A 12,283-nucleotide genomic window follows, 5' to 3' on the forward strand; every position below is an offset into this window, starting at 1 on the left:
GCTGAACAGTTTTTGTTGAAATAATGATTACAGTATTTAGAAGCTACATAATAGGTGTACCATAGTTATGTCAGAATAATTTTGAAACCAGAACCTCTGAGGGCCAAGGCATTCGTGAAATATTGCACTACTGTATTTGCGATGATGTAAACATGGCAACAAACGAAACCAGACCTCAAGTGTTAATCCAGCAGTTTCATTTAGCATAATGGACTATTTAAGCCAAAATAATAATAATTATTATTATTAATCCCGGTATCAGGTTTTTTTGTTTTGCTGGCTTAATGCCAATGATAAAAAGGTGTAGTAGCTGTGGCGGAATTAGGATGTATTTTATGGGGGACGTGCTGTCCGATACGGGGACTAGAGCTCGTGGGCCGGAGCTTGTGGAAGATTTTGTGAAGGTGTTCCCCTTCCAAATGAAATTATCCTGTCAAGTATCAAGTTTGTTTTTATCAAACCACAACACAATTCTATGCTATGTCTGTATCCTGTAAAAAGTCCCTAGAGTCCAATCCATCACATTTAAGACATTTGGACAACGAAAGTAAACAACATTCCATAGATGTTTTCCTCTTATACAGTTTACTAGTCTTTTCAAGGATAGGGGTACTGTCTTTCATTAGTTATGGCTTTAATATTTGTCAAAATAGAAAATTATTAAATAGGGCACGACGTCATATCCAATTTTGCTTGGGTACGGACGTTCATAACGAACAGATATTTTGCCTGTTTACAAAAAACAGCGTAACATACATGTCACCAGGGAACAGTGAACTGTTCCCTGATGTCACATACATACATACACACGAATGGTATCCTAAAGTTCCTTTGCTTGAAAGCATAGGAACCCAAAAATGTAAATCTTCACAGCTTTTGTCAAAATTGGGCGATTTTTGTAGCTTCTGGAAGAACTGGTTAAATGGGCTTTCTAACACATTTAATTGTATTGTGCTGTGTGTGGTGACACCCATTGTCAACTGACTGTTCTAGTTTCTGTCAAATTTTGCTTGTTCATGAGAGTTTGAGACCGTCCCCTTTTCTATCAGACTTCTGCAACTATCGGGACACATTGGACCCTTTAAGATTGAGAATCTAAACTGACACCACACCACCAATGTATATTCACCTTCAAGTCTTTGCCAATGAAAAACAAAATAGTCATTTGCCATTACGCTACAATTTAATACCACAAACACAAATTATTCTGCAAACATGACTAATTCACTTTTACAGATTACATTATCAATTAAATACAATTGGCGGTGGTACCACGTCTAACTAAAGCATTACTTTACAACATAGCAGTTTTTTTTTAACTTATGTGGAAAATATTAATTAATATATTTTATATTTCCACAAATAGTTAAAAAAAAAATCACTTGCATGAAGTGCACCATCCCGACATCTATTTCAACATTTATATTAACATTTGTATAATTTTGTCAACTGAAGCAAGATTGTACCTTGTATCACAAATGCAACATTTTTACATTACCACATTTTTTTACATGTAATTTACTGTACACCAAAAAATCCCATCAGAAGGTCAACATTAATAAAGAATAAGAAATACGCTGTGTAGATCTAACATAAAACTTCTAACGCCCATTTAGTATATCTACTATAATACTGAGTTGATCTACTACATTATAGGCTCTTCTCATTAACCATCACCCCGCTGATCCCCAAAGAGAATTGGGGTCAATTTCGGCAAAAGTAGGCCTACATTGATTTAACAGCAATATACATATGATGTAGAAAATAAAGTTATATATTTTTTCCTCTACGACATACAGGTACTGAGAAGGGTGGCTCATTTTCGTAGGACAGCTGCTGCCTTAATGCAGCAAAATTATTCATGGATTTAAATTGCCACACCAGTTTTATTACCCTGTACTCTGTACAGCTTCCCACAAGATCTTTATAAATGCATCCATAAACCTTTCTCTTTTTTTATGATAAAAAGTTAAAATTTTAAAATCTTCTCGTTAAAAAATACCAGCTTTTCTTGGGGATATGTGCTTGGAATTAGGATACACTATTGCTTGGAGATAAATCATCCCCTTGTATAACAAGACATGTGTACAAACACACATTATATCTAACTCATTATATATACTATAATGTACGAGAATGGTAATTAGCACCACTAAAACATTCAAAACAGAGAAGCAAGTCGCTTTACTATATCGTAATAACTATGTCTTGAAACAGTTATCTGTTGCGAGGCTGTAGCATGAGCATCTTTCTGGTGGATACTGACAAACAACATATGTTCATTATCATCATTAATAATTAATAATATTACAGTATTAATACTACATGTTACAAGATTGCTTATATAAACAGACAAAAAAAAATAGATTAAATTTGTTAAATAAATAACATGATTATTATTAATAATCAATAATTGTTACAGATGCAGTAAAACTCAAACTTGTAATGACTTTAAATGATGGCAACATTCTAAAAAAAATTCCAATTCAAATATGCACAATTCTCTCTATACAAGTACCATAGCAATCAGCAAGTGATCATGCATAGGGTGATTCACCATTAAACCTCATTCATTTCTTACCACTTATCCAGAGTTAACAATTTAATTATCTATCTGAATTAAGACTCTAATTCAACCTAATTTACATACAGTAATTCATTGACTGCACCATTAGTAAATGAAAGATACATATCCCTAATAATTATTAAGAAAGTATAAACTCTACAAATGATTTAGAGATGAATTAAAATTGTTAAATCAAATTCTTGTGTGTTATTATTTAAAAAAAAAAAAAAAAAATTGGAATTCATACTCATGATATACCATTAAGCTGGCTTAAAAAATATTTGATAAATCAAATGCGATATGTTACTATGACAATAATAAAAAAAAGCAAATTAAAATTGTATCTGCAAAAAGTATATTTGAAATCTTAGTTATAATATGAGTATGAACATGTAGTACGATTCAAATATTTTATTTAATTTATGTTTTTTTGAATTTTTAATCATTTTAGATGTGTATAAGAGACAGGTAATTTACTGTACACCAAAAAATCCCATCAGAAGGTCAACATTAATAAAGAATAAGAAATACGCTGTGTAGATCTAACATAAAACTTCTAACGCCCATTTAGTATATCTACTATAATACTGAGTTGATCTACTACATTATAGGCTCTTCTCATTAACCATCACCCCGCTGATCCCCAAAGAGAATTGGGGTCAATTTCGGCAAAAGTAGGCCTACATTGATTTAACAGCAATATACATATGATGTAGAAAATAAAGTTATATATTTTTTCCTCTACGACATACAGGTACTGAGAAGGGTGGCTCATTTTCGTAGGACAGCTGCTGCCTTAATGCAGCAAAATTATTCATGGATTTAAATTGCCACACCAGTTTTATTACCCTGTACTCTGTCCAGCTTCCCACAAGATCTTTATAAATGCATCCAAAAACCTTTCTCTTTTTTTTTATGATAAAAAGTTAAAATTTTAAAATCTTCTCGTTAAAAAATACCAGCTTTTCTTGGGGATATGTGCTTGGAATTAGGATACACTATTGCTTGGAGATAAATCATCCCCTTGTATAACAAGACATGTGTACAAACACACATTATATCTAACTCATTATATATACTATAATGTACGAGAATGGTAATTAGCACCACTAAAACATTCAAAACAGAGAAGCAAGTCGCTTTACTATATCGTAATAACTATGTCTTGAAACAGTTATCTGTTGCGAGGCTGTAGCATGAGCATCTTTCTGGTGGATACTGACAAACAACATATGTTCATTATCATCATTAATAATTAATAATATTACAGTATTAATACTACATGTTACAAGATTGCTTATATAAACAGACAAAAAAAATAGATTAAATTTGTTAAATAAATAACATGATTATTATTAATAATCAATAATTGTTACAGATGCAGTAAAACTCAAACTTGTAATGACTTTAAATGATGGCAACATTCTAAAGAAAATTCCAATTCAAATATGCACAATTCTCTCTATACAAGTACCATAGCAATCAGCAAGTGATCACACATAGGTTGATTCACTATTAAACCTCATTAATTTCTTACCACTTTAATATCCAGAGCTCGCAATTTCATTATCTATCTGAATTAAGACTCTAATTCAACTTAATTTACATACGGTAATTCATTGACTGCACCATTAGTAAATGAAAGATACATATCCCTAATAATTATTAAGAAAGTATAAACTCTACAGATGATTTAGAGATGAATTAAAATTGTTAAATCAAATTCTTGTGTGTTATTATTTAAAAAAAAAAAAAAAAAAATTGTAATTCATACTCATGATATACCATTAAGCTGGCTTAAAAAATATTTGATAAATCAAATGCGATATGTTACTATGACAATAATAAAAAAAAGCAAATTAAAATTGTATCTGCAAAAAGTATATTTGAAATCTTAGTTATAATATGAGTATGAACATGTAGTACGATTCAAATATTTTATTTAATTTATGTTTTTTTGAATTTTTAATCATTTTTTTTACATTGAAACAATACTAATTCAAACATATCTCATCATTTCTTTATGTCGTCTGTAACATATAACCTTTACCATTTAGGTATAAAAATAGAAGTGTGTTACTTGCAGCACCTGTGGACCCTCCGTGCATATAACTCATCTAAACATATTCATCAAATTCACATAATATGACTGAAACATTGAGTTTTCAAGATAAAATCCTTAAAATTTAGATGAAATTGGCAGAGGACAGCTGGTTGTTGCATTAACAGTGATATGCCGCATGCATCATGATTTCATCGTCCAAGTAGTAAGTTAGGCCTCTGTACCTTCTCCTTCGACTCCCTTCAAACGAAGACGAGCAAAATCCTCAAATATCAAATCATCATCTTCATCCTGGCGAGTTGGTTCAACACTAAACAAATAAACAAAGAAACATGTTATTTCTCTAGTGATTAATTTTAATTCTACTTTGGTGCAGTTTTTCCAGCAAAGCTGATCCATTGGACCCTGTGTTCTATAAAAAATACGATTCACACGAAACTTTTACATAGGACCTGTGCTCATTGTTACAAGATATTCATACTGCAAAAAGCTGATAGACGATAAAAGATGTTTGACGCCACAGTGACAGATAAGCCGAGTCCTGATAACCATGTGAATCGGTAAATATTTTAGGATAATAACAGGTTTCAGCCATGTCTGTTTTCACATCATGAATATTACAGTACTCAGAACATGTGCTGATTTTATGTACGCACATGGACAGATATGCATTAACAGACAGAAAATTTTGCTGCATTTCTCGTCTGAATCGGGTACAAGATATGAGGGTTTTTCCAAAAAACAAAGAACTGAGCCAAAACCTTAAAGGCAAGGCAAACTCCTTACCAGAAGTTCCATCCCAAAATTTTATAAATATTGGAATACTATATTGTTTTTTGATTTACGCATTCAGAAATTAAACAACAAACACAGGACTAAAAGTGATCCATACTGGAAGGTGAGTGTACACACTGACCTGAAATAATCATACACTCACAAGTAAACATTAATAATAACAAATAATATAGCAATAATATAAAGAAACAATAAAATTATAGAAAATATTACATAAAAAAAACCAAATATATATATGAATTAATTATAATAATTCTTTCACCATCAGCAAGTTTGAACAATACAGGAGGGAAAACAGTGTGATATAAATAAAGTTTTAATTTTTTTGTGACAAGTCCTATGATTTTCCCTGTGATGTGACATCATTAAATACCAATATGTGCAAATCACTAGTGTATGTCCAAGAAAATGTGACAGTGTGGACGTTCAGTTGTCTCATTAGGTGCCATTTGGTAGAGTTGGTTGGAATTCACAAGATCTGAACCGTGGAGAATAGAAAGTGACATCTTAACCACAAAGCTACTGGTGACTGATCGATAGCATGATGCCCCAAAGGCTTTTAAGTTCAGTAAGATATATCAGTAGCAAGAAATACGTAAAGATAGCAGATGAGACTTAAATCAACTATTGAAGATATAAATGATTTATAACAAACACGGGGGTGCCATACTACCAAAATGTCCACCAGTAAAATCTGACATTTTGAAATCTGTGCTAATAACTAATAGAAAGTGCTTCTAGTTTACTAGAGTGGTCCACAAAACATAAAATTTACTATACAAAAACAGCTCCCAACAATATCTTCCCCTATCCCTTTCAGAGAGTGACATGTAAACATAAAATGTTTAATATGAATACACAATGGTGGTCAAATATCATTCATTTTAAATATCTGTTTAAATATGATTGGTCACAACTATTATTATGGTCATCATGTGTGGGTTAAAAATACAACAAAAAAATAAAGATATGTTTGCATAGGATAAATTTTGACTAAGATGGAAGGCAATTTTAAATTGAATTTAACATTTTAAAGTAACATAAAAATGATCAACTTGAACATAGGAATTAGTGTATTTAAAAATGTTTACCCATAATTTTTACAGTGAAAATTGATAGGAAACACTTCCAGGCACTGAAAGTGTTTTTCTTATTTTTTTTGTCATTATCCAGTATGTTATACTCATTATAAATGAGCAGGTTAATTACAAAATAATTTTTTTAATGATTTTTTGCCATTTTCTGGGGACAATATATCTTTAATCAATTTTGATTGTAAAGAGTTTTTGTCTACATAACCTTGAGCTAACATTCTGAACATCTTCACGCATTCATAGTACTGTACGTGTGAGCCATTAACAAACAGCTTTTGTTCACTGAACATGGTCAGACTTTTTTTGCATGGTTAAAATGATCCAACATGATCGATTTATGACTTTGTCCTGGCCATAATTGGCTTTGTTGAACAAGTAGCTTGGATAATTTCATCAATAATGTTACACAATCTGTACTGTTTTTCAAGGTTTGTTTTGGTCTATCTGACCAGGAACAGTACATGGTTACTTTATCCAAAAAAGTTCAACCCAAACATGGCTAAATATATTATACTAACATCTTCTTTTTAGTGATCTCAAACTGGTTTCGAAATTTGTTTACACTTGTTTTCAAATGATTACTCTTTACAACATTTGTTGCATTGTGTCTGCTTGCAACATTTGTTGCATTGTGTCTGCTTGCAACATTTGTTGTACTGTGTTTGCTTACAACATTTGTGGAGACAGAGAGTAGCTGGTACAGGTTTACCGGGTAGGTCAGATAAGAACAGACCCTTAGGGGATAAGCAAGTTACTGTATACAAGATACTATATTACAACTACAACATTGTTGTCAGACATTTGTTTACAACATTTTGATGACAAATTTCTTACATCAATTGTTTAGTCATGTAAATGCTTACAACACTTGTTCATTTCTTTGTGTTTGTGTTGTCAAGATATTGTGTGAACAAGTACTACGTCACTAAAACAGCACACAACTAATACATTGAACACAAACATTGTACAAGTGAATTCTGTAACTACTATGAGACACACATTTAAAATTCTGGATCTTCAAGTGAACCACGAAATACATAATGGGATATTGTTGAAAACTCAATACCGTAAATGTCCTAATAAGTTGCAGCGTGCTTATACAATTTTTCAAAACCTTAGAGTGGTTCTTATTTGGGCAAGGCAATTCAACAGAAGGACGCACATCTCGGGACATCACAGGTTGTAACTCTGGCATCGACATTCTAAGCGCCGCGCGTCCCTACACGCTGAACGTCACAAAAACCATAACAACCAGACCATTTAACCATCAGCGTGTGACGAATTACTCACGCGCATGTTAGTTGCCATGATAATTGCGCGTCGTGCAGTGATTACAAAGGCTTAATGATACTTTGCACTAACATTAGACTGCAATTATATTCTTCATTTCAACATTAATTTTACCCATGTTGTGGTGTTTTGTCGTTCATGAGACTCACTTCGCAGAAAATAAATTTTCTGTATCTACTCAAATGTTCGTTTTGTGCACCTTAGTCCAACATTGACAAAATGACAGTTTAATGTTACATAAGAACATGAAATTTTATAAAATTCGTAAATTTTCAATTGCTATAACTTTTCATTTTCTTGGTCAATTTTCACAAATCAAATTGCAGTTTATAGAAGCATTTAACAAGCTTGCGGTCAAAAGAAATCAGAGTTAACAGACATTGCAAAGTACCCAAAATTAATAAAATAGTAACACCAAAAAAACGTATGGCACGCATAGACTAATAACTGACAGCTGTACTCGACTAGTATCGGATTGTCGATGCCACAGTGACGATCAAAGGACTGTACGTATGCGCTATGTTTGAGAGCGGAGATGTGCGTCCTTCTGTTGAATTGCCTTTTTTTTAAATAGTCATATGACGTCTTGCAGTGTTAGTTTTGTACTGTATCTTTTATCTTTGTGAGAAATTAGTTGGTTTGTATCATACTTTTTTTATGATACGAAAAACATCAAGAAACGTTTAATATGTACTCTCAATTAAGTACTGTAAATAATAGAATTTATCTCAAATATATAATTTGGTGTGGTCAGCAGTGTATCTAAGAGTTTTGAAATAGAGGGCTGAGGTGGGAGTGCAAAGGTGAAGTTGGTGGCTTGATGATTAGGCGAGGGGGGGGGGGGCGATAGCTCACAAAATAATGTGAATATTTAACCCCGCCACCCCCACCTCCTTGATAAGCCAATGGGTGTGGTGCTCATTCAAGAGTGGCACCTATTTAAGAGAAACGCTTATTAGATCATTTATGGTATGTGAATTTAATCAACATGTATCCATGTATTTCTGCATTGTACTTGAAGAGTCCAAAAATGTGACAACCAAACACTGGTTCTACCTGCTGGCTGCCGAGTTACATGTCATCACCTTTCCCACGCAATATTTGTTGGCTCGCTTATTAGGATCATGCCTGCATTGTTTGAATAACGTGGGTTATTAGATACGTTCAAGAATGCAAAATGCTAATATTTGTAAATAGTAGGTAATCACATGCACAATGTTAGATGCAATATTAAATGCAATGATTAAATATTAAAAGCACATACTTTATAAACAACGGTTTACAAATATCACACATGGATATTACATCATCATATTATTAAACATCTGGATATTAAGTCAAAAACGGTGATATGCATAATTAACACCTGGATTACATATAAATGAAAATTATACAATACAGATATCAAGATGAAGCACATATTAAACATCTAGATTTCACACACATTTAAAAACTGGGATATACACGTATAGATCTAGATGAAACACATAGCTTTTTACTGGCCCAAATTATAGGCAAGTTTAAAACACTTGACGACATGCATAGCGGAAACAACCAAATAAGTGCTGCAGCACTAGGAGAAGCCAATAGGGCCAGGCAAAAAGGTAGATAAGTGGAATGACATAGGTTACTCACTTGTATGAGCAAAAATAGTTGATTATAATTTAATAGTACAGTATTACCAACTCCTTGGTATTACTATAGCTCCATGATCCTATCCCGGAATATCAGGGATATCACCCCTAGGTGAGGGGTGGGCTATATTTTGGCCACCTGTGGTTTGGCCTACTACGTGTACACAACCACCCCTCAGTTTGAATTTTGAAATAGGGAAGGTGACTGACTTATACAGCAATTATTATAGTTGTACACTATATGCTAGATGAGAGTACGCAGGTTTGATTAATGAATTCCAAAATTGCCTTGTGCAATAATTTCTAATTAGCATATGGTTTACAACTGTATAAAAACTAGTGGTGTCCCCAGCAGGGGGAGGGGCACTTGCCACATCGTCGGACAGACTTGGACACCACCCCCCCCCCCTTTGTCGTTGGATGCCATGACGTGGTCATCGGATCAACAATTATAAAAACAATAACTTCCCCATTAAAATAAAGTTATTTTGATTGCGAATCCCTAATATCGTGGTCTAAAGGCACAATTTGGATCATATAAGCCATAAAAACTCTCCCAGTGAACCTACCAGCAATTTTTTTTATACTGGGACCCCGACCGAGGCTCTAGTCATCCCATTGCTTCAGACCCCTCCGTCAGTCATGCCAGACCCCTTGTCAGCAAACCTCTGGAGCCACCGCTGTATATAACTGAGTGTTAAAATGGTAATTTATTATACATAAGACTACCTGACTTATTCATGCAATGTCAGTATTATAATTTTGTAAGAAATTGGTTGTTCAATAGTTTTTTGATACAAATCATCAAGCACATTCTAATATGTAATCACAAATTATATTAAATAAGAATATATCTATAGCACTGCAGTGCTTTTGAAAGCTGCTTTATTGAGTAGAGCTTATTAGATTAGGTTATACACCTGGATCATAACCATATCAAATACCTGGTAGATACACGTAACACTAATACACCTTGATAATACACTACTGAACACAATACTAAACACTACTAAACACCTGGATGATACACTATTAAACACCTAAATGATACATTATTCAACACCTGAACAACACAATATCAAACAATTGGATGATACACTAACACCTGAATGATATGTACAACACTACACATCTGGATTGTATACATACGATACACATGCAAAACACCTGATGTTAAAATGTCAAACACCAATAATGCACGTATTAAAATTTCAAGAAGCAAAACACTGAATTACAATCAGGCCTGTGCAGGTTTCCAATTAGAGTGAGAGGCCTGGGGGAGAATAAGCCAAGTGGAGTCTCATATACTAAAGAGCATTCTAGTAAATGTTCAATTTCATTCATCATTTTGATATTGGTGATTTGAAGAGTGGTTTGGTTTATTATATGGGGCTCACTCATTTGGCTCCCTGGTTACGCCTGACAATAATAATAGAATGTTTAACACCAACATAATGAGTATGAAACTCATCAGCAAATTTTTGAAGATTCAAGAAACATTGACAACCAAACACTAGGTTCTACCTGCTGGCGGCCATGTTATATGACGTCGTCTTTCCAACACAATATTTGTTTGCTCTGTTATTAGGATCATGACTGCGCATGCGTGGGTTAGACAAATATGTAAATACAGAAAGGTAATATTAGTAAGCAGTAACAGATGCCAAGCACATGCTAACATTCTTCCATCACACAGCTTAAACATAATTTACACCTGGCTGTTACACATGCCAAACACCAGCATGATACACATATAATACACCTGGGTGTTAAACCTACTAAACACCTGGATGCACATTTTAGAGGTACACCTGGATGTACAAACAATATGTCAAACATATCTATATCATATGCTACATATAAACACCAAGATATACACATGTTGCATACTTAGATCCAAAAATTGGTTATTACACATTCAAACACTTGGATATTTGGCATGCTAAATATTGGGATAGTATTCACGCAAAACACCTGGATATTACACATGTCAAAGACAGAATCTTGATATACACATGCCAAACACATGGATATAATGTATATTAAACACCTGGTTATTAAATATGCCAACCACCTGGATATAACACATGTCAAACACCTGGTTATATACACATATTATACTTGGACACTAACATATTAAATCACTTTGACTTTACCAATGTCAAAAACCAGAATATTACACATGCCAAATTCTTGGATATTTTACATGTCAAACATCTGGATATACATGCAAGGATTTTACACATGTCACATGCCAAGATGACACACATTTCAAATACTAAATGTTACATCAAAGTAGACATTAACACAAATATAGGTTATCATGTATTATTTTGGTGAAATGGCATATTCTGTTAATTTAAATATTGTTACATATACAAAACTGATAATGTTAATCAATTTTATATGAGTTATAAAGCACATCAACGCAATGTACGTCATAAAAAGCAAAAGAATCTTGAAATGAGCCATTAAAATTTCAATCATGATAAAAAACAGAAAAAACAAGTAATTTATTTAATTTAACATAGCACCTAACAGTAACACTTTATGGTTAAAATCCACATATTGTTTGTAAAAGGTAAATAATAGGATGGTGATCACAGAAACTTTGTGAAGATGATTTAAGGTTCACCAGTGTTGTGTTATTGCATTATGGATGATGAATACAGGAACTGTGAAATAATCAGGGTAGAAATAGTGATGCAAGTTGATTGTGAAAACTAAAGTATGTGTACCAAGAAATATCTTAAGCTTAGTACATGTGGGTGAATAGTGAATGGGCTATTATTGTACCTTTCCCTGAGTGTCTCAATCAAACTTAACAGCTCACCATTTAGAA

The 12,283-nt window shown here is 33.1% G+C and overlaps 1 protein-coding gene and 1 long non-coding RNA gene across 8 annotated transcripts in view; one reads left to right on the forward strand and one right to left on the reverse strand.

Annotated features, from left to right (window-relative positions):
• Positions 1–661: 661 nt before the first annotated feature.
• On the forward strand, positions 662–4,327 carry LOC117106838. Its single transcript, XR_004445149.1, has 2 exons — positions 662–1,513; positions 3,035–4,327. It is a non-coding gene; the product is annotated as an uncharacterized LOC117106838 (long non-coding RNA).
• The window catches only part of LOC117106800 (beta-arrestin-1-like), an 80,457-nt gene continuing 71,204 nt past the window's right edge, over positions 3,031–12,283 (reverse strand). For 4 of the 7 annotated variants that reach the window (XM_033248258.1, XM_033248274.1, XM_033248266.1 and 1 more), the window contains 3 exons: positions 10,966–11,037; positions 8,864–8,935; positions 3,031–4,938 (listed from right to left, as the gene is read on the reverse strand). In XM_033248258.1, the coding sequence (XP_033104149.1) occupies positions 4,839–4,938; positions 8,864–8,935; positions 10,966–11,037 (244 nt within the window). In that variant the 3' untranslated portion in view covers positions 3,031–4,838. The remainder of the gene's footprint in view (positions 4,939–8,863; positions 8,936–10,965; positions 11,038–12,283) is intronic. The other 3 variants (XM_033248288.1, XM_033248296.1, XM_033248304.1) reach the window with 3 other exon arrangements.

This window comes from Anneissia japonica, unplaced genomic scaffold, assembly GCF_011630105.1.
Source record: "Anneissia japonica isolate Jap-2015-1 unplaced genomic scaffold, ASM1163010v1 scaffold142_len1259957_cov175, whole genome shotgun sequence".
NCBI lineage: Eukaryota > Metazoa > Echinodermata > Crinoidea > Comatulida > Comatulidae > Anneissia > Anneissia japonica.